The following is a 23,891-nucleotide window of genomic DNA, read 5'->3' as shown; positions in this document are numbered from 1 at the left end:
TCGAGATGTAAATATCCAGGTTCTTCTGTGTAATAAAGCACCGATGAAGTACCACATCTGTCCTTCCACTCTTTTTTGCTACCCCTGGGGGAATCATGGGTGTGACAGAGAAATAAAACCTCATGGCTTTGAGAGGGTCAGGCTCCTCACACTCCCTCTTTCTGAGTTCTGGGACATTCAGACCACAGTCCAGGAATCAAAAGCAGTTTCAACTATCCATGCTGAAGTGTCCTTGGTGTGCACAGGGTCAGACAGAACAGAGTCTAAAGACAGCCAGGAGCAGCTTGGGTGCCCTGTGTCTCAGACTCTGAAGTCTTATCAGCCACAAGCCTACTGCAGAGGTCTCCACCCAAGAATCAGTTTTCTTTTCATCGGATGAACTTCCTTCCCTACTGTTTTCCTTCCCCAGAGCCTTGCTTCAGAGTATGATGACATTACCAAGAAAAGCAGGAGCCCCTCCTGGGAAAGGGAAAGAGATAAAAGTTGGCAAAACCACACCATCATGAGAACAAGATGCTAGTTCTAGCATGGTATCAGGCAGGGTCTTACTGACTGTCTTGGTTAGTGTTTTGCTGACTTGACACAAACCAGAGTTATTCCAGAGGAGGAACCTCAATAGAGAAAATGCAGGCAACTCTGTGGAGCATTTTCTTGTTAATGATTGGTTTGGGAGGACCCAGGTAACCTGGGGGTGGTTGCCACCCCTGGGCAGGTAGTTCTGAATTTTTGTTTGTTTTTTTGGATCTTTTTTTTTTTCTTGTTTTTTTGAGACAGGGTTTCTCTCAGTGTAGCCTTTGCTGCTCTAGACTGTTTTTTTTAAGAAAGCAGGCTGAGTGAGCCATGGAGAGCAGACTCTAAACAGTGATCCTCCATGGTCTCTGCTTCAGTTTCTGCCTCCAGGTTCCTGCCCTCCCCTGACTTCTTTTCATGATGGACTGTAAACCCTAAGCTGAATTAAACCTTTCCCTCCCCAAGTTAGTTTTGGTCAGTGTGTTATCACAGCAATAGAAAGCAAATTAAGATGCTGACCTAGTGCTGGAGGCCCTCCTCCCATTCACCTCTTCTTCCATCCTACATGTAAATATTTTTCCAACTTTTCCCCAACTTTTTTGTTTTCGTTTTTGATTTTCAAGACTTGGTTTCTCTGTGTAACAGCCCTAGCTGTCCTGGAAGCAGCTCTGTAGACTAGACTGGCCTCGACCTTACAGAGATCCACCTGCGTTTGGGTCCCAAGTGCTGGGGCTAAAGGCATGTGCCACCACCACATGGTCCAACTCTTTTTTAGTTGATGCAGAATCTCAATTTCATTATGAGATGATAGATGGTGTCTTTATAAACATCCTGTCCTCTGCTCTTTTTGAACAGAATATCCCAAACCCCTCAGCCTTCTGGCTCAACTACAGGGAGGGCCATTTTCTTAGCCTTGTTAGACATGGATAAGAGGGAAAATTTGGGGTTAACTCCAGTAAAAATGTGTTCCTTGAAATGCAGAACCTGAGCATTGAAGCAAACCCAAAACCAGAAAGAGTCCTTGCTTGGTGGGTCTCTGTATCTAAAACCAGAGGCTGTTCTGGTTGAGACAGGTCTGGGTTTTAGCCATGGGATTCTGGTATTTGTCATTCATGCCCACCAAGAACATACTCCACTTTCTGGAGGCCTGTTTTTATGTCTATCTGCTTTGCAACCGCAACCAACTGCTCCCTTCTCTCTCTCTCTCTTTTGTTTAAAAGGTTTAATCTAATTTTTGAGCAAGTATTACATTTACATGATTCGTCTGTCTCCCCCTTCTGTTCTTATTTGTTCCACTTCCCAGCCCTTCACTGGTTACCACTGTTGTTACTGTCTCATCCTTCCGGCATGGGCATGCACAACACATGAATGCATGAACACTTTGAGAAAGAGAGAGAGTGTCTCATTGCAGCTCAGAATGACCCCAAACTTGCAGAGGATGACCTTGAGCTTCTGATCCTCTTGTCATTACCTCCCCAGTGCCAGGATTACAGGCATATGTCTCCATATTCAATTTATACAGTGCTGGAGGTCAAGCCCTGAGCATTGTGCCCGCTAGGCTAATATTCTACCAGCTACCCCTGCCTTTTGCAATACCGGTGATTGACTCATGGCCTTCTTCGTGCTAGGCAAATGCTCTACTATTCAGTCAGATTCCTAACTCAGAGTTTTCTCAATCCATATTTTTAAAAAGCATGTAGCTGGGCAGTGGTGGCGCATGCCTTTAATCCCAGCACTCAGGAGGCTACAAGAGCTAGTTGTAGGACAGTTCCAAAGCTACAGAGAAACCCTGTCTCGAAAAACCAAAAAAAAAAAAAAAAGTATTTATGTACTTACTTCTTTTTTTGTAGAATTCCACAAGAATGTTTTTGCATTTAAAAAACAATATATTTCACATATAAATAAAGCCTTTTCATTTTTCACAGCAATTTATATCTACTATGTTCTGGTTAGTTTTTAAATGTTTTTGTTTCTGTCAGCCTGACATAAGTTAGGGTCATCTATGAAGAGGGAACCTCGGATTCACAATTGAAAAAGAAGTTTCCATAATATTGGTCTCTAGGGGCTAATAAAATGCCACTGTGGGGGCATTTTCTTAATTAATGACTGATGGAGGGCCCAGTCTATGGGGCTGTCACTCCTGAGCAGGTGGTGCTAGGAGGTATGAAAAAGCTGAGCTCGAGAGATGGCTCACTGGTTAAGAACACTGACTCCTCTTCCAGAGGACACAGGTTCAATTCTCAGCACCCACATGGTAGCTTACAATCACCTATACCTCCAGTCCCAGGAGATCTGATGCCTTCTTCTGGCCTCTGAGGGCAGCAGATATACACATGGTACATTGACTTACAAGCAATCAAAATATCCATATACATAAAATAATTTAAAAAAGAAATCTGAGCAAGCCATGGAGAGCAAACCAATAAGAAACAGTTCTCCATGGTTGCTTCAGTTACTGCCTCTAGGTTCCTGCTCTGCTGGGGTTCCTGCCTTGTCCTCCTTCAGTGATAGACTGTGATCAGGACATGTAAGCCAATAAACCCTTTTCCCTCTTACTGCTTTTAGTCAGTGTTTTATCACTGCAAAAGAAAGCAAACTAAGACAGAAATTGGTACCAGGATCACGAACTATTGCTGTGACAGCCCTGATCATGTTGTTTTGGGGACGATTGTAGAAATGGTTCCAACTTTGGGCAGGAAAAGCCACTGAGTGCTCAGAGCTCAGTGAGCTGTTGTGGGAGCTTCGGAGATAAGAATAATGGGAACGATGCAGATGATGGACACCAGGACTGAGAAATGTCAGAGGAAAGTACACACTCTATCAGGGCTGTTAGTGCATGCAAACAAAACCTGTGCTTTACTGGGACAGACTCGCTGAGGCCAAGAAGTCAGCTGTGATTAAGAATAGAGCAGCATCACTGAGGTGGAATTTACTGGGAACATCTCTTCAAAGTCAGCACACAGAAGCTGTGGTCCAGAGGGGCCCACGCCTGCATTGCATCTGGGCAGCCACGATTCTCCCAGGTGGGACTGGTTTTGCAAGCAGGACGGGGTCATGGAGAGCAGCTGAGGTTTGGCACTGTGAGAGGCTGTTAGTAAAGGTGTCATCTCAGGAAGTAGAAACCCCAGGTTTGAAGGGGTCATGAGGAAAAGCTGAGGCCTGCACCTTGAGACAGGGTCAGAGTCCCTGAAGAGAGCCAGTTGGTATCACTTACTGTCTCTTCAGTCCTTCTCATAGGATCTAACAGAGAGAAAATATTGGTTACTTTCTGTTGTGAAAGAAAGACTAAAAGTGAGTTAGACGTGTGTGATGTATGATGTAATCCCAGAACTTGGGATACAAGGCAGGAGGACCAGGAATCCAATATTTTAAAAGCATTTTTTTAAAGTCAAGTTAGCTAAGTACATCTTTAATAACTGTTCCTCACTTTGGCCAGGCGATGCAAAGAATACAGAACAGCAGAGAACCTTAAGTCTGAACTAATTCATTTATATTCTTATATCCCCATTTCTATTTATTTGTTTTCATGTGTGTATGTGAAGACATGCATTACAACAGAGCTTATGTGAAGGTCAGAGGACAAGTTGAGGGAGCCAGTTCTCTCCTTCCATTATATGGGTCTGGGGTATCCAACTCAGTTGTCAGGCTTGGTGGCATATGCCTTTAAGCACTGAGCCACACCACCGGTTCCAATATTATTATCTGAATTAGAACTGTCACTCTGACTCTCCATTTTCCAGGCAGCTCACAAACACCCCCAGTTCCACTTCCTGGGATACAGTGCCTTCTTCTGCCCTATGCCGTCAGCAGACACACAGTCACATGCGTAAAACAAAATAAATCTTAAAAAAGAAGAAAACACTGTGCACAGACTATTTAGAAGGCGAAATTAAGGATTTGAGTCTCTGACCCTCCTCTCCTTGCTAGCACGATTGAAATAAAGCCATTCGAGTTACCAGTGTCCTTAGAGTAGATGTTTCCTTCCCAGTAACCACTTCCTTTCTTCTGGCAACAATTTCCTTCAGGAAGTGTCTTACTGCTCTTACTGCACGTGGTTCAATTCACTCCAGGTGGGAATGTGATCTGGGCTTTCCCAGCATTCATTTGGCTTCACTGATTAGCCAAAAGGACTTACAACCAAGTCTTCCAGTAAGATCTGATCCAAGAACGTAGACGTGGTAAGTGCTGACCCTGGGGCGGCCGGGCTGGCAGACTGTGCAGACGCTGGTGTCCGTCTTGGCTCTTGGAGAACAAGGAATTCTGACATCATTTGAGGATCTGTACTAGCCATGCCTAAAAAGCGTTTTGGACTTCGCAGGCAGTGAGCCAATTATTTGTGTTTGTGTGCCAGTGGATTTTTGGTGCTTGCATGGAAAGAGGCAAACAGTCTCCTTTAACAAATCCCACCGGTATCACCCCCTACCCAAGTCCAGCAGAAGTGAACTCATTTGTCCTCCTAGCAACCTTAGGGTAATAGAGGCATCATTGGATGGAATTTGGTGTCCATGAGGACTGTCAGGACCAATACGATAGGCTACTGTCTTACAGTTGCTATTGCTGTGATGAAACACCACGACCAAAAAGCAAGATGGGGAGGAAAGGATTTATTTGGCTTATACTTCCACATTGTAGTCCATTGTTGAAGGAAGTCAGGATGGCAACTCAGGGTAAGAACCTGGAGGCAGGAGCTAATGTAAAGATGTCAAGGAGGGGTGTTGCTTACTGACTGGCTCAGCCTGCTTTCTTATAGAACCCAGGACCACCAACTTAGGGGGTGGCACCACCCACGATGGGCTGAGCCCTCCCACATCAATCACTAATTAAGGCAAGAGGATGCTGAAGCACGGGAGCAGGGGAGAAGGTAAGTGAGAACTACTGGGCACTGCCCTGTGGATTTTGCAGCTACTGTCAGAACTGCACCGCCGCTGAAGGAGAGCACAGGGAGCATCCACCATCCCTAGGTTTTATCTAACCTCTCTCGTTGCATTATCAGCAAAATGAGAGTGATGGTGTCGAAATGCTGCAGGTCATTGCAAAGATCAGATTTTTTTGTGTGTATAAAGAATTAGTGCCTGACAGTGACTCTCCATCTGGAGAAATCTGGTTGAGTTTTTATGGGTGCATTTGGTGGGAGGTCTGAGGGAAGTTGCTTGGAGAGGAGCAAATTAAATAACCTAGGGTCCTGGGTAGAGAAGGCAAGCAATGTAAGGAGGGGACAGTCTAGTGGATGTGGTGTCAGGAAAATAAAGGCATGAAAAACAAGGACACGAGACAGGAAAGCCCAAGGGTGGGGTGGGGAGAATGAACGACATTAGGGTAGACTGTCATCTCTGATATAAACTGCTTGTTAGAGAGAGGGATGGTCACTTCCTGGGGTAAGGGGGAACGGCAAGACGCAGGAGCAACACTTGCCAAGCAGCAGAGTTGTTTCTGCACATAGCATGTCTGCATCTATTGCTCTGCCTCTCCTGAATTTCGCTGCACAGGCCTGCATTGTAAGCTGCCCCCTCAGCCAGTTATCCAGGGAGCAGGTTCTAAAACCACACCCCCACATCCCCACTCTGTCCTCCCTTTCTTTAGGCCACCCCAACCTAAACAAGACAACCTGGGTGGGGGGGGGCACACACTGATGGAAAAATACACACTTGGCTGGAAAGGGAACTTTATTTGTATGTGTTGAATTCCCGAAGCAGCCGAAGGATAAATAGCAAGTCCTACCCTCAGCTGTCTGCCCACAAGGTGGGTGGTAAAATCTGTTCTTATTTAGATAGCTTGTGGGGAGAGGTGAAGAGGGGGACGGGGTGGGGGGCAGCAAGAGAGAGGAACTTGGAATCTGCAATGTTTATATGATCAGTCATGGATGTCATCTCTCCTCTTTAATTAGGGGTTTGAAGTTGAAAACACTGCTCAGTTTGGTTGTCCCAGGAACAAAGCAGACTGGCAAGTAGGCTGAGGACATGGCAGTTCCTGAGGGCTCACCTATGGCTGGATCATTGTCTCCAGCCCCCGTTCCTGAGGGCTCACCTATGGCTGGATCATTGTCTCCAGCCCCCGGCAAGTGCTCTGCAAACGTCAACCTTGCTGGGCCCCACACAGTTCCTGAGGGCTCACCTATGGCTGGATCATTGTCTCCAGCCCCCGGCAAGTGCTCTACAAATGTCAACTTTGCTGGGCCCCACACAGGATGCTTATAAGCATTATTTCATTCCATGCTTACAATGTGACTTTTTCAGAGGCAAAAACCAAAAAGGACGACCTAATATTAAGAGCACACAACTGGTAAGAAATACCCATCAGAGCTGGAACTGGTTTTTCTTTTTCCTTAAAAAATTTCATTAAATTTTTAAATTTTAAATTAAAAAAAAAGACAAGGTCTTGTAGCCCAAGCTGACCTCAAATTTGATATGTCCCCTAGCATGACTCTTCTTGATCCTCCTGTCTACACCTCCCAAGAAATAATTAGGTCTTGACTTTGTCCATGTTTTCAGCCATTTTCCCATCCTTCCCTGACTGAAAGAATTTTGACTTTTCTAATTTTTGGACCTGTTACTTTTCTTCCCCAGCCCAAGTCCTCTATAATCTTTAAAGAGATAGATGGATAGATGGCTTCTATTTCCAGCTCTGCTATTTCTTGTGAGCAGTCCCTGTAGTCACACTACCCCCAGTGCATGGAGCCAGACAATAGACACAAACATACTCTTAGTTAAGCAATGAAGAAAACTAATTGAGTTTGAGTTGTGGGCCAGAGAGTACTGCAGGTTGCTTTAGACTGGATGACGACTGAGGTTGCTTTTGAGTTAAGACTATCACAGTAGAAGTAGGAGGTGTATGGGGGCAATGGCGTGCAATGAGGATAAAGAATGAAGGGTCTTATGGTCAGGGAAATAGACTAGTTTTTTGCTATCTTCACCGCAAATGGAACTCAGGCAGAGGGTCTCAGGAGGGAAGCTAAATCAGACTTAGAATTGTCAAGAGAATATTCTTACAACTAGAGCACCACAGAATAGTGGCAAGGAAACTGGAGGGCTATGGGCTCCAGTGCAGGGGAAAGATGATGGCAGCTTATACTAGAATATTGGCAGTAGAACTGAGAGGGAACTGGTGGAGCTGACTAGCCTATGTGACACATTAGTGTGTAGAGGTTTTGTTCTGTTTAAATCTCTTCCACCTTTGCACCTGGTTTAGCCTGAACCAACCAGCACAGAGCATTTTCCTGGCACAGTGACTGCTTTTAAGGTGGACCAATGAAAGATTTTGGTTCAATGGAAAGTAAAGCCCCGGGGCCTGCTGGATTCGAATAAGAAAGTATGGCTGCTGTTGGCATTCACTTCAGAGAACTTTAAGGATAAACAGCCATAGAGAGAGCTGGCAGTAGGTAAAGCAGATGGGGTGCCCATGATCTTCATGACATTGATGAGCCTCTGAAGCCACCATCCACATTTACCCTACTCCTTTCCACTTAGAAAGGCCGTGGATTTCCTTATTGCCAGTCTCATTTCCTCACAGCTGAAATCACCCTACTTGACAAATCAAGGGCAATCTAGGAATTCTAAGTCTGTCTAATGAGTTAAAATGCAAATCTGGGATAAAACGAATTCCCAGACTTTAAAAAGAGAATAGTAACTGACTCTGAGAAGTGGGTTCAAGAATTCTGTCAGGAGGGCTGGAGAGATGGCTCAGTGGCTGAGCGTTTACTGTTCTTGCAGAAGACCTGATTTTGGTTCACAACCTTCTGTAACTCCACCAGGGGATCTAATGACCTTTGGGTTTCTACATGCATAAGGTACCCACCCACCTACGCACAAACACATGTACAGTAAGTGCTACCTGTCACTAATGATAAATTCACATTTATCTTCTTTGTATGAATCTAGTACATGAACAGCAGACTGCTACTGAGTGACAGTGTAAGAATAGCCTACACGGCAGATGCAGAACACAGACTTATTCCTAGATGCACTGTACATATGTGCCAGCTACCTTGTGTATAAAACCATCACTGTTACACTGGGATACAGTTAGAGACATAATATAGTCTTTCTGTCTAGGCAGCTCCAGCCTTTACATTTAGTCTTTCACACAGTATAGGGATGAACTAACTTATATTCCAATCTGTTATCTCTGTCACTTAATGGGATAACAGGACTGAGAGGTTAGGATACTGGCCAGTTAACACCCCACACCCACCAAAAGATTATGAAATCACAATAGAAGATTTAAGTTTAGCAATTGTTTGGAATACTTGTCATGGGCCAGGCATGGTGGTATATACCTGTAATCCCAGACCTGGGAGGCAGAGACACTCCTCTGTGCATCTGAGGTTAGCCTTGGCCATATAGCAAGATTCCATCCCAACATACAACACAGAATGTTGAACTAATGAAAGCTACACTACAATAATCTTGACCGGCTATATAACCACAGAGTGAAAGCTGAAAACAATTAACACTGACAAAAGTGCACACTGCCTTCTTCCAGCTTTAAGGCTCCTGAAAAACTGCCCTCCCCGCAGCCTGGGGGTAATGATTTTAACAGCTATTTTTCATCTATTCAAACAGTCTGTGTCTCTAGTGATGGTAATTTGACAAAATATTTTAACATTCTGATTGTATAGCAGTACACATCAGTTAAGTCCCAGACATACATTTAGGATAAACACATACTTAACAATAAGTTTTATTTATTTTCCAAGTTTAAAAGTTTTCAAAATACATATGTACAAGATAAATAAAACAAACTATCCTTAAAGCATCACCGCACAGCAGAGTTCATAAACATACAAGGTCTTTTATAAGGTACAAACATTATGTCATCAAACACAAAGAAAAACATTCAAGAAAAGCAAGCAAGAGAGCACCTTGTCACAGACACTATTAATTAAGAGGGACCAGGACAAACTCTCTGAACATCGGGGTGGAATTTCTTTTCTATGCCTCCTAGTGGCCTGGCTTTCCTTTTCTGTGCGGAGCTGCACTCCCGAGGGTCACCAGGCTCTGATGAGTTGTCTAGCACCTCTTCATCAGCCTAAAAAGAGAGGGAGTGAAACACAACATCCACAACACCACTAATGGAAAAAAGCCACAGCTCTGTAGTGCTATTTCCTGATAGTCCTTGTTATAAGATTTTAGTGTGTATATATGTATAGAAAAGCATCTTCATCAATTATTTTTACATACTTTATTTCTTCACTTCAAACTTTATCAACTCAAAAAGCTAGACATAATGATGTATGCCTATAACGATCAAGAGGCTTAGGTAAGAGGACTACAGTTTCAGGTTAGCCTGGACTACACAGTAAGTTCAAGTCAGTTAGGGCTAAATAAATGTGGTTTCAAAAAAACAAACTACTCTGTCAACTTAGACACCCTTTTCCATGAATGGTCCCATAAGAAATAAAACTTTCCCCCTTGACCTGATCTTCTCATTGCTTTTGTAATTAGTCTCTGGCTCAATATTAAATAGGACAAACAAGAAAAAAAAATGAGAGCCAGGCGGTGGTGGCACACGCCTTTAATCCCAGCACTCTAGAGGCAGAGACAGGTGGATCTCTGTGAGCTTGAGGCCAGCCTGGTCTACAGAGCGAATCCCAGGGCAGGCTCCAAAGCTACACAGAGAAAACATCTTGGAAAAAAAAAAAGAAATAAAAAAATGAGTCACCTTTTCTCCATCCCTGTTACAAGAACATAACAATATCAAGCAGATGCTGCCTGCCCTCTAGTGTTGTCAATAGATGACAACTGTTAGGAAAGAAGCCAACTGCCAGTTGAGCATCTAAGTATTTTGTTAAATACTTTTTAGATCGTTACAACAGGAGAAGGAATCCAACTAGCCATTCTAGAGTATACTATGAATTTAGTAGATTTAATAATTATTTAGATATTTGTGTTTATTTATAAGTGCTTGATCTGGGATACAAATCTGTATTCTTTTTTTAAAAAAAGATGTATTTTATTTTTAATTATGTACCTATGTGTGTGGGTTTCTGTACATGTGAGTGCAGGTGCCTGTGGAATCCAGAAGGTGTCAGATCCCTAAGAGCTGGAAGTACAGGCAGCTGTGAGCCTCCTGACAGGGATGCTGAGTGCTGAGTTAGGGTCCTTGATAGAGGATTATGCCCTCTTAACCACTAAGCTTATTCTCCAACCCCTGACATACACTATAATAGTATATACACATATATGTGTGTACATGTTTATACTTCATATTACTCCTCTGAGAATTCCAATCAATATGTTTGATGATATTCGCTCCCTACTGACATACACTACAATAGTATATACACATATATGTGTACATGTGTATATCTCGTATTAATCCTTTGAGAATTCCATATGATGTGTTCGATATTTACTCCCTACTGACATACGTTACAATATGTATATACACATTATATGTGTATGTGCGTATATCTCATATTGTATAAATCCTTTGAGAATTCCATATGATGTGCTTGATATTTACTCCTTACTGACATAAACTACAATATGTATAGACACACATATATATGTACATGTGTATATCTCTATTGCATTAATCCTTTGAGAATTTCATACAATGTGTTTGATGATATTCACTCCCTAATTCTTCCCCTAACTTTACCCAGATCCATCCCCCATCTTTCTCCAACATTGTGCCCTCTTTTTATTTTTAACTTAAAAATTTTTTTGAGACAAGGTCTCACTGTGTATTCCTGGCTGGCCTGGAACTTACTGTGTAGACCAGGCTAGCCTCAAACTCACAGAGATCTGCCTGCCTCTGCCTCCTGAGTGATGAGATTAAAAGCATGTACCACCACACTGGACCTTAAAATGTTTTTGTTTTATGTGTTTTGAAATATAAACCACCAAGTCCAATTTGCAGTGACCATAGACTCTTCGGTGTGGAGCCATCCACTAGAGCATGGTTAATCTATGAGGCCTTAAAAGAAAACTGACTCTTCATCCCCACAGCTATCAACTGTCAACTGCTATCAATTTTATTAGCGCCCCAGTCAGGGGTGGGTGCTCATTAGGCCCTCCTCTCCATGGATATAATACTTGAACTGGTAATATTAGTAAACATCATACCTTTTGCTTCTGTCTTGCATGAATCTCTGTCCATTGCCTGGCATTCTTGATAAAAGCTATCTTATTATATTTAAATTCTGAGGACTGAAATGAAATCAGAGTTAAGACAGAGAAACAGTGATATGCTGGAGCTCCAGCTCTAGCTGCTGAAGTATTAAAAGTACAAATAAAGTAAGCTATATGCTACCAAAGACAAGCGGATACGTACAATGTCAGCCATTAGTGGGTCATCAGGATTGGGTTCTGCCATGAGCAGCTGAATAGAGGCCAATACAGTAGCGATGTTGAGGGATGGTCTCCACGCCCCCTATACACAAATGCACATTGCTTTTGTATTAGAATGTGCCACCAGGCACGGTGAGTCATGCCTGTAATCTCAGCACTTTTAAGGTAGAGGCAGAAGGACCAGGAGTTTAAGGCCATCCTTGGCTATGTGACACACTGTCTCGAAAGATCAAAAAGAAAGTGACACTGTATTTATATAATCCAGGGACTTTTTGTTTGTCTGTCTGAAACAGGGTTTCATGTAATCCGGGCTGGTCTTGGACTTGTTATGTTATTGAGGAAGACCTTTTAATTCCTGATCCTCCTGCTTCCTTCTTTATTTTTTTGGTTTTGTTTTTGTTTTTTCGAGAAAGAGTTTCTCTGTATAACAGTTCTGACTGACCTCGAACAGGACTGGCCTTGAACTCACAGAGATCCACCTGCTTCTGCCTCCCTAGTACTAGAATTAAAGGTGTGCACCACCACTGCCTTTCAAGTACCAAGAAAACTGTTGAAACCCTCCGAAGAATCAACTCTTTAGCCCCTACTCACTTTTGGTGGCAATTTGAGAATATCTAGACAAATCCTTCCACTAGAATCAATGTTTGGATGATAGATTGGAGTCAGAAATCTGATCTGTGGCGGTTCAAATGGGTACCTGTGAATATATGAGAACAAAAAATTACTTTGTGCTGCTTCATAATAACAGACATGCATCACCATACTGGGACTTAATTTTATTTATTTATTTATAGCTCACAGGTCCAATTAATGGTGCCCATACACTCATGGGTGTGGAGCCATCCACCACAGGATGGTTAACCTATGAAAGGCCTTAAGAAAACTGACTCTTGGGGCTGGAGGGATGGCTCAGTGGTTAAGAGCATTGCCTGCTCTTCCAAAGGTCCTGAGTTCAATTCCCAGCAACCACATGGTGGCTCACAACCATCTGTAATGAGGTCTGGTGCCCTCTTCTGGCCTGCAGACATACACACAGACAGAATATTGTATACATAACAAAAAAATAAATATTTAAAAAAAACCCTGATTCTTCATTCCCCCAGGAGCTATCAACTCTCATCAATTTTATTAGTGCCTAAGTTAGGGGTGAGGGTTCATTCTATATTTTAAATAGTTTCTTGGTCACTAGCAGCTATATATAAAATAATGATGGCATTTTAAAAATGTCAGAAAAACAGCATTTGGAAGACACATTTGCCAACAATCAAAAAGTTGAAATAGTGGCACAGAAAACACTTAGAAAACCACCACTTTCTAAACACTACCAAGTATCTCCTAAAAGTAAGACACTGTCCTACTGCAATACCATTATAACCATAAAAAGTTTTTAAAAGTAAATTCCCGGGCTGGAGAAATGGCTCAGTGGTTAAGAGCACTGGCTGCTCTTCCAAAGGTCCTGAGTTCAATTCCCAGCAACCACATGGTGGCTCACAACCATCTGTAATGAGATCTGGCGCCCTCTTCATGCAGGCAGAATGTTGTATACATAATAAATAAATAAAATCTTTAAAAAAAAAATAAAAAGTAAATTCCCTAGTTATCATTTACTATTCAAACTTCCTAATCTCCAAATTTTGAAAAAGGATTTTTTTAAATTTTATTTTTATATGTGTGATTGCTTGCACATATGTGTGCCTCTGCATCATATACATGCATGGTACTTGGAGGCCAGAAGAGGATGTAGGATCCCCTGGAACTGGGGTTATAGGTGGTTGTGAGCTGCCACATGGGTGCTGGGAACTGAACCCAGATCCTCTGTGAGAGCAGCCACTAAGCCACCTCTCCAGTCTCCAAATTTTTTTACAGCTGTGTTTTACAAACAGGCTCCAACTAGACTTAACATTGTATTTATTATCAAATCTCTTTAGTGACACACAAACCTTGAAAAATTCCCAGTCTATTTTCAGAATTGATATGTGACACAATTAAGCTACTCATTTGGGGCTTAACAAGTTTGGCCAGGACCCAACCTGGTAGACAGATGTCCAGTTTCAATAGTTAAGATACTCATCTCACCTCTACTTGATCCTACACAAAGAGCGGAAAGGAGACTCGACTGAAGGGGCCTTAACAGTGAGGTGGATAAAACAATGGTGGTTGCCAAAGGTTGGTGTCAGGGACAACTACTCAGAGTGGATTTGTAATGGGTATGAAGTTACAATTGGGAAGATGAGAAAGTTCTGGAGACAATAGTAATAGTTGTACAACAGTGTGAAAATGTATACTTAAATGGTTACAAACGCCAATTTTATGTTATATAAAATACATATTTACCACAGTTTTTTGGATGTAGTCCATTATTGAGAGAGGGAAACCAAACTCTAGAGACATAACTTACAACATTAAGTTTGGTATGACTAGATCAACGCTAATGCTCTAAATACTATTCTGTTCTGTCTTCCAACTGGCTGTACCCCACTTACAAGCTGATTCTAATTCATACTCACCTCTCAGGAACGATAACTTCCAGCGTGAAAACACCTTTCTCATAAGGTGTGTTGGCTCCACCCAATATTTCTTAAGAAAGGGACAAAGAAAAGTTAAAAGGGAATCAGATGGTTTGAATTATCCATTTGGAGGGTTGAGGATGTAACTCAGTAGAGTGCTTGCCTAGCATACATAAAACCCTAAACTTAGTTTACTGTAAACAAATAAAAAAACACATATGGTTATAGTAAGTGAGCCCATCTAGAAAAAACAATTGTGGCTACCAAGAAACTGTGCTAAACTCTGTTCTTCTTTGCCTATAATTCCTTTTTAAGTTCTCTCAGGTATTAATGTGAATGTAGTTATCCAGGTTGTGCGCCAAGCTGTAGTAGGAGGCCGCTTGTTTGTTCCCGGCTGCCCAGAACTGAAATAATCACACAGAAACTCTATTATATTAATTAAGTCACTGCTTGGTCTATTAGCTCTAGCTTCTTATTGGCTAACTCTTACATCTTAACCCATTTAACCCATTTCTATTAATCTGTGTATTGCCTGTGGCTGTGGCTTACTGGCAAGGTTCTGGCGGCTGGCTACAAGGTGTCTGGCAATTCCACCTGCCTTCTTTTTCCCAGTATTCTGTTTAGTGCCTTCCACCCGCACCCCCGCCTAGCTCTATTCTACCCTATCACAGGCCAAAACAGTTTATTCATTAACCAATAAAAGCAACACATAAACAGGACTCCCCACACCATAAGGTGGCATAGGTTGAAATCTTATTTCTCCAGAGGTGGTGGGGGGGGGGGGAATCAGAAAGTCAAGGTCATCCTTGGTTATAGAGAAAGTTTGAGGCCAACCCAGGCTACATAAGACCCTTTCTCAAAAGGCAACACAAACAGCAACAGAAACTGTATCAAATGAACTTCACAAAGCCTGTAGTTCTAGATGTAAGAGCTGGAGAGATGGCTCAGATATTAAGAGTATTTGCTGTTCTTGCAAAGGAAGTTCTATCTTGGCACTCCTATCAGGTACCTTACAATTACTGCCTGTAACTCTCCGACTCAAGAGGATCCAGTACCCTCTTCTGGCTCCTTCAGGCACCTGCGCACATGTGCACGTGATCAAACAAATAGAATAAAATCTATATTAAAAAAAAGGAATTGGGTATAGGACAGTAATTCAAAGAGGGTTTTAATTTAGTCTCCATGCAGTGTTTCCTGTCCGTCACTTGGCCTCAAACACTGCTGCACAACTAATAGCTAAACCTGTTTTGTTTTGTTTAAATAACAATTATTTTGTGTGTATACACACAATGCCATGGCATGTACATGGAGGTCAGAGGACAACTTATAGGAGTTGGTTCTCTCCTTTCACCATATGGATCCTAGAAATTATGAGTCGTTAGGCTTAATGGCAAATGCCCTTATTCACAGAGCCATCTCCCCTGTCCCAACATCTCCCTCCCACTCCCCAACAAAACCTTTCAGACAAGATCTCATTCTGCAGCCTACCTGACTTCAAACTTGAAACAATCCTTCTCTCACCTCAGCCTCCAGAAACCTGGGACTGTAAACATGTGCCACTAATGCCCAGCTGACGACCTTAATTACAAACCAGTAAAAGACATAAGACATCAAAGACCTTATGAAAGCAAACCAACTAAGAAAGATGGCAGGGCTCCTTCACCTTACCATTCCCTACTTCAAATACACCAATTTGTGAATTTTAGGACAATCTCCAATAAGGTTACATCATCACAGGCATGATGGGATACTTACGAGCTCGCAAATCATCCACTTGGTCCTTTTCCTGCCAGCATGTGATGCCTGGGGGAGGTTCTATGGCTAACATGTGCAGTTCTTTCTTCAGGCGTGAAGCTCTCTGCATGATCTCAAGTAAAAGGAACCATAAACAGTTCACTGCTCCACAGTAAAGGCTTGTGGGGGTGGACTGGAAAAGAAAAGAAGCAACCATGAAATAGCCATAATGACTAGCATTTTCAGCACAGCTTCAATTTAATGAAGAACAGGTTCTTAATACTCTCGTGACAAAGGGAACTTGACTCTTTTCCATTTTTTGCATAAACTTTTACAAATAATAATAATTTAAGAAGCTTAAAATGGATGTTTGCCTCCATTAATAAAGTATAAAGTCATGAGGATAGAGCCTGGGTCCAATTCTGCTCTTAAATGTATCCTAAGCATGCCTGAGCAAAGAGAGATTGGGTAGCTAGGTGAAGTCTATATGCTTTGTGAGATCAAGAACAATGCAGCCAACATTTGGAGACACTTGTAAGTTACTGTTTAAGTGTATGACATTCTCTCTGTGTATTATGGATTCTACAGTTTCCTAACTCTTCAGGGAACTCACTCTATTCTATCAACTAGCCCACCTCATTCTAGTATTCCTAATCTTTGTCATCAACATCCAAATATACTCAAAGTCTCTCTCATCTAAACACCGCAAACACATCCACTCAACTAGTAACCATCTAAAGGACACACATCTTCTTTTCCTTGCGGTGCTGGGGGACTGAACCAAGAGCTTGTAAGCTTTTAACTCATCTTTTTTTTTTTTAAATTTTTGAGATAGGTCTCCCTTAGCTGCTCTATTTGCTCGAGCTGACCTTAAGCAAGATGAGAATGCCTTACTGAGAAAAGGTACTAAGCTACATGGCTACACAAAAATAAGAATTATAGATTCATTTAAGTTGTAAGAGCTAGTTAATAATAGGTCTGAGCTAATAGGTCAAACAGATTATAATTAATATAATCCTCCATGTGTTTCTTTGGGACTGAATGGCTGTGGGACCAGGTGGGACAGAAACTTCCTTCTACACTAGGAAGCCCTTAAACCTGTGACTTTCCTACCTCAACCTACACCAGGTCCAGCTAATAAATGTATTCTTTTGTTTGCTTATTTGTTTGAGACAGGATTTCTCTGTGTGTAGCTCTAGCTGTCCTGGAACTCCCTTTGTAGACCAGACTGGTCTTGAACTCAAAGAAATTTGTCTACCTCTGCCTCCCCAGTGGTGGGGTTAAAGGTGTGTGCCACCACTGCCTGGCCTATGAATATATTCTTAAAGTTAATCTATTTAAAAATTTTTCCCATACACTCACATTTAAAGATATTTTCCTATATATTCTTTAAGTTTAAAAATTATAACTTTTGGGCTGGAGAAATAATTCAGGGCTGATAATCACTTGTTGCTCTGCCAGAGGACCTGGGTTTGGTTCTATGTTGTAGCTCTCAACCACTTCTAATACCTTGGGCACCAGGCATGGATGTGGTGCAAACCATACATGCAGGCAAAATAGTCAACACATAAAATAAAAATAATTTAAAAATATAATTTTGTCCGTTATAATCTTCCAGCTACTAATTGTTTTTGTGCACAGTAAGAGGTAGATGATCAATTTTAATTCTCCCCCCAAATGAATAACCAATTGTCCCAGCACTATTTTAAAAAAGAAAAAAAAAGGAAACTCTGCCCTTCTAATATTACCATAAATTAATTTCCAAACATGTGTGGATCTGTTTTTAGTCTTCCAAATTTTTTTCATTTGTCATCTGAAATATTTTGAATCAAAACTCCACCATCCCAGTTGCTACAGCTTATTTGTTTTCATTTTTTATTTAAATTGTTTTTAGTTCATGGGCTAGGGATGTAACTTAGTGGTAGAATGCTTGCCTAGTATGCGCGAGACCCTGCATTACTAAAGGTATATGTGAGGGGTGGGAGAAGTCTACATAGTCAAACAGTCATCAAGTAAATAAGTATTGCACATATTAGGATGGACATGGGTGGCATGCACCTATAATCTCAATAATTGGGAAGCTGAGGCAGGAAGATCAGTAGCACTCCATCCTGGGCTATATAGTTTGAGGCCAGTGTTGGGTATGAGACCCTGTCTCAAACAAACAAAGCTACCTTCTGCTCCCGTGTGGTTGGTCACAGGTGTAATTAGAGCACTAAGTAAGCTGCAGCAGGAGTATTACTCTAGGTCTGAGGTAGGCCTGGGTCACAGTGTGAGGTCCTCTGTATTAGTCACTTTTCCCCTTGCTGTGACAAAATACCAGACAAAAACAAGATAAGAGAAGGAAGTGTTTATTGTGGCTCACAGCTTGAGGACACAGTTCCCGGTAAAGGGGACTGCACCACTGCAGGAACAGGAGGCAGCAGGTCACTGAGCACTTGCTTCCACAGGCAGGAAGCAGAGATAACAGCTGGTGCTCGGCTCACTTTTGCCTTTTTACTCAGCCAGGGACCCCCTGTCCACAGAATGATCCCACCCATATTTATGGTTGGTCTTCCCATCTCAATTAATCCATCTAGAAATGTCTTTATAAACATGCCCAGAGGTTTGTCTCCTAGCTGACTCTAGATTCTATAATTAAATTGCCAATGTTAACCATCTTACCTTTTCTCAAAACAAAATCCCCGTTTTTTTTTAACTTATTTTTATTAGTATACATAAATATAACTGATTTTAACTAAAAACCTTAATTCTGACGTTGAATCTCCTTGGGGTTAGGAAGAGGGATGGTAATTCTAATAGTCAATAATATCCATCTATGTTTACCCCTAATTTATTTCTTATCTTTTGTTGATTGCCTTGGCGGGTTACTTAGTTTAGGGGTTTGTAACCCGCCTGGCAGTTCAGTTATTCCAGGGTCCCGGAGAGGCACTATTTGGAAGATAATGGGCTAAGAGAGAGGAATGAGGCTAAGTTGGGGTTCCTGTCAAAGCCTCAGTTTATTAGAGATGGGGTACAGCTTATATAGGGTAAGGAATTTGGCTTGGGATGGGGGCGAGGGCATGGAATCTTGCCGCGTGGTTCACATTGGTCACATGGTCCAGGAGGTTACCTTTGGTCAGGTCACGTAGGCCAGGAAGTCCAGTTGACACACCTAGTTCTCTATAGATAGTTTGGAATGTGGGATGGGTTCCACTAATAGATAGCTCTCCATTAACAGCCAATTTGGGTGTGGGGTAGGCTCTTCTTAACATGATTAAGGGTGTGGGGTTCTCTGCAGACTCCCCAGGGTGATGGTTCCTGTAATGATTTTAGGAGGACTCAGGTCCTGACAATCTTCTTTTTGGAGATAACTTTCCTCTTGACTAGAACTGACACCTGATATTCTTTTCTGATTTTAAGCCTCAAAGGGAAAGCTTTCAACGCTGTGCTGAAGGCTAAAATTTGACACCTCATTTTCTTCTAATTTTGTCCTTATCAGTTTACCATGTTATGCTAGTCTCTCCAAATGAGTTAGGAAGTATTGTGAATTTATATTGATAGTCTAGGAAATGGTTGTTTGGCAAAATTCCACTTTGTGCTGGTGTTAATGTTTTGAGAAAATTAAATTTAAATTAATTTTAATTTAAATTTTAATTTTAATTTAAATCCATTTAAAAATATTGAAAGTATTATACAAGCTGGGCGGTGGTGGCACAGCAATTGGGAGGCAGAGGCAGGTGGGTCTCTATGAGTTCAAGGCCAGCCTGATCAAAAGAGCTTGTTCCAGGACAGCTAGGACTGTGGTTGCACAGAGAAACCCTGCCTCAAAACAAAACAAAACAAACAAACAAACAAACTGGTTTAGTCAAGCTTAGGTGACACTAACCTGTGGTCCTAGCACTTGGGAGCGTGAGATAGGAGCTCTGATCACCTTGGAGTTTGAGGCCAACCTGGGCTAGACCATCTTTTTTGCCTTTCCTTATTTTTTTCCAGGCATGTATCAATTCTATTATCTTTACAAATAACATTAAATACTTCTCTGTTGAAATTTTATTTTTAATTACAACAGTTTCTGTTCCTATCTTTATTATTACCATCTTTGTACTTTCTTCATTTTTCTTGTTCAGACTAGGGTTCGGATTGTCATGTTCTTCCTTTGCAGATAACTCCCTGCCCCCACCCCATCCTCTCTCATTTGCATTGAGACAGAGTCTCATGTATCCCGAGATATGTAGCTGAGGATGACTTTGAGCTTCTGATCCCCTATCTCCAAAAGTTGGGATTACCAGTGTATACCACAATATGCAATTTATATGGCAATGGAGATTGATCCAGGGCTTCACGGAGATTTGGCAAGTACTCTATCAACTGAACTACATCATGTTTTCAAATTTTCTCTTTAAATGTAAGGCTATATATTGCTTTCCAATTTATATTTCATTCCTCCAAATTTTGATCTAAACAATATTCTTCCATCTTTGACATAACTTCATATTCCAGGCTGGCCTGGAAGTCTCTATGCATATAGCCCATGCTGGTCCCATATCCTTCTGCCTCCATGCTAGGATCCACAGCATGTACCATCACACCCAGTCTTGATATTGGTTTCTAACATTGTTATTTATGGCCTTTAAAATTGTTGGGTCTTGCTCAGCATGTTCTATGTGTGCTTAAAAAGAATTAGAGCTAGGGAGACAATTCAGTTGGTAAAATGCTTGATGTATCTTTTGAGGACCTGAGTTTAATTCAAGAACTGATACAAAAAGTGGGGTGTGGGGCTGGAGAGATGGCTCAGAGGTTAAGAGCATTGCCGGCTCTTCCAAAGGTCCTGAGTTCAATTCCCAGCAACCACATGGTGGCTCACAACCATCTGTAATGAGGTCTGGTGCCCTCTTCTGGCCTGCAGGCACACATAGACAGAATATTGTATACATAATAAATAAATAATTTAAAAAAAAAGTGGGGTGTGGTGGTGCATGAGTATAATCTCAGCACTTGGTTGGGGGAGAGAGTAGAGAGAAATAACTGTTGTAAGATATCCTCCAATCTTCCCACATGTTCTATGGTACACACACACACAGAATAAACGTAATCAGAATAAAATAAAAATATGTATTGATCATATATAAAAATAAAATTAGTTAATGCAAAAAAAAGATACCTCTTCAGCAGCTTAAAAAAATAGTTTAGCTGTGGTGAGACAGATCTGTAACCATATTGCTTAGCAGGCAGAGGCAGGAGGATTACTGAAATTCCATAGCAGCCTGGTTTATAAGACAAGTTCCAGGCCAGCGGGATTGGAGGGATGGACGACAGACATGACACGATGGGGCACGAACAACGGACGACTAGATGGGAGTAGTTCAGTGATTAAGCGCACTTGTTGCTTTCACAGAGGACCTGGTTTGATTCCCAGTACCCACATGGTGGCTTACAACCATCCATTTCAGGAGATCCAACAGTCATGCATGTGGTGAAAATAAATGCATGTATGTAAACATTTATACACACGAAGTAGAAGTAAAATTAACCAGTCCTGACTCCCCTTCCATACAATAGAAAAATCTCATAATAACTTTTCACCCTGATTTATACTATTTCCTATCTTAATTCTGTCATTTTCTTTTATTAAGACAGGGTTTCTCTTTGTAGCACTGGCTGTTCTGGAACTTGATTTGTAGACCAGGCTGGCTACAAACTCAGACACTGGCCTGCCTCGGAGTGCTGGGATTAAAGGCATGTATCACCATACCCAGTCTCTATCATTTTCTTTAGATTTTTTTCTTCCCTTCCTTCCTTTCTTTCTTTTTTGTTTTTGAGACAAGGGTTCTCTGTGTAACAGTCCTGGAATTAGCTTTATAGACCAGGCTGGCCTTGAACTGAGATCCGCCGCCTCTGCCTCTACCTCCTGAGTGCTGGGATTAAAGGCGTGCGCCACCACCGCCCGGCTGAAGCACTGCTATTTTATACAGTAAATCTGAAGAACGATTTTCAGCAAACAAAACAAACCTTCCAAATATGGGGACTGGCAAAATGGGTCAGCGCTTAAAGGTGCTAGCTGCATGGGCCTGACAACCTGATTTCAATCCCAGGCATCCTCAGTAGGAGAGAACAGTCTCCTTAGAGTTGTCTTTTGACAGTCAATTACAATAAAACCCTGACTATCAACTATGAACTGTTATCTGTTTAAAATGAGACCCAGTGGAAAAGCATGCTAGTCGGGATAGAATGGAGAAAAAAAAAGGCAAGTTCTCTCAAATAAGCAACCAGACTCTTTTGTTGTTGTTTTGAGGCAGGGTTTCTCTGTGTAGCCTTGGCTGTCCGGGCACTCCCTCTATAGACCAGGCTGGCCTTGAACTCAAGAGATCCACCTGTCTCTGCCTCCCAAGTGCTGGGGTTAAAGGCCTGTGCCACCACTGTCTGTTAATACAACTGGTATCTATCAAGTCTTCTGGGGCTGCAGAGATGGTTTAACTGTCAGGAGCACTGGATGCTCTTCCAAAGGACCCAGTTTCAGCCGGGCGGTGGTGGCACACGCCTTTAATCTCAGCACTCGGGAGGCAGAGGCAGGCGGATCTCTGTGAGTTCGAGACCAGCCTGGTCTACAAGAGCTAGTTCCAGGACAGGCTCCAAAAACACAGAGAGACCCTGTCTCGAAAAACCAAAAAATAAAAAAATAAAAAATAAAAAGGACCCAGTTTCAATTCCCAACACCCACTTCTGGCCTCCGTAGGCACCAGGCATACATGTGGTGCACATACATACATGCAAACACTTGTAGACATGAAATAAAAGTAAAAAAAAATAAGAATAAAAAAAATTAAAAGAAAGTCCTCTGGCTTAAAAGCCATCTGTTACCGTGTATTTTCTGAACATAAAGGTAAAGGTTCTTTCCCGAGCTGCGGCTTGGTGGCATAGCCACTGGAAGAGCCCGGACTGGAAGTCTATTCCAGGCTAGCCTGGGTTACAGCGACACCTGTCCCCAAAACAACAAAACTCCCAACCAAACAACCATGACCAACAAGTTCCTTACACTCTAGCTCCGACAGGTGTTCTCAGTTTTTTAAACTGATGTTTTTTTTTTGCCTCTTTCCCAGTATTACCTCCCACAAACGTATGCTTACACAGCACTGACTAGTCGTAATATTTGCACACCTCAGTGTGCGTCCACATCAAAAGACAATTCGCAGTCTTTCCACCCTCTCTGCTTCTTCATAAATCTGCAGCCTGTACGATCGATTCACCTCAGATTCGGGAGCGCTAAAGTTTTGTTTTGTCCCCAGGCGGATGCAGGAGGGAGGACGGTGACACTGCCTCGGCGCGCACGGGGCGGTCGGTTCTCTCTCCCTGCGGTGTTCCTCTCCGGGCGGTTCGGGTACCGGAGCCCTTCCCCAGACTCACTGTGATCTCGGGGTGCGTTCTCTCTGGTGCCCCCGGCGCCACTACTCAGCAACTCCGCTTGCCTCCGCCGCGCGCTTCTGCCGGGCCCGCCAGAGACCGTTGAAATGACTCCACCCCCACTCAAGGAATGACTGTGATTGGTTCACAGCCATCGCGGGAGACGCGCGCGCGCACGCCTATTGGCCAGCGCTCCGAACGTGCGCCCCCCCCCCTCACGCAGGCTTCAAATTGGTGCGCGCGCAGTGGTACCAGTAACGCTCAGTCCCCGCTCTCAGCGTGCTTGTAATTCCTCAGGCCGGGAAGTTAATCTACAGGAGCGAGGATGAGAGCAACTGGCCACTCTTAATCTGGAGAAACGACCGCTGAATAGCTGTCTTTATTTTTTGTTTTGGCTCTGTTAGACGGGGTCTTGCAATACAGCCCTGCTCTAGTTTGGAACTTGTTACGTAGCTCAGGCTAGCCTGGA

The 23,891-nt window shown here is 42.4% G+C and overlaps 1 protein-coding gene across 2 annotated transcripts; it reads right to left on the bottom strand.

The window, feature by feature from the left end:
- Positions 1-9,178: 9,178 nt before the first annotated feature.
- Ube2t (ubiquitin conjugating enzyme E2 T) lies at positions 9,179-23,527 on the bottom strand. 2 transcript variants are annotated; one of them, XM_041649045.1, is made up of 7 exons: positions 23,426-23,527; positions 16,064-16,235; positions 14,309-14,378; positions 12,393-12,498; positions 11,785-11,883; positions 11,577-11,660; positions 9,179-9,534 (listed from the first exon to the last, which is right to left on the bottom strand). In XM_041649045.1, exons 2-7 carry the CDS (start codon positions 16,170-16,172, stop codon positions 9,388-9,390), a joined length of 615 nt encoding a protein of 204 aa, XP_041504979.1. In that variant the 5' UTR covers positions 16,173-16,235; positions 23,426-23,527; the 3' UTR covers positions 9,179-9,387. The 2 variants fall into 2 exon arrangements, with proteins under 2 accessions (XP_041504979.1, XP_041504980.1); XM_041649046.1 differs by having other exon boundaries at positions 23,269-23,500.
- Positions 23,528-23,891: the final 364 nt, after the last annotated feature.

Source organism: Microtus oregoni, unplaced genomic scaffold (assembly GCF_018167655.1).
Source record: "Microtus oregoni isolate MIOR12 unplaced genomic scaffold, Mior012 000003F_ref0000135, whole genome shotgun sequence".
NCBI classification, from domain to species: Eukaryota; Metazoa; Chordata; class Mammalia; order Rodentia; family Cricetidae; genus Microtus; species Microtus oregoni.
The sequence above is the reverse complement of the archived record's forward strand: the minus strand, read 5'-3'. Positions and strand labels throughout refer to the sequence as shown.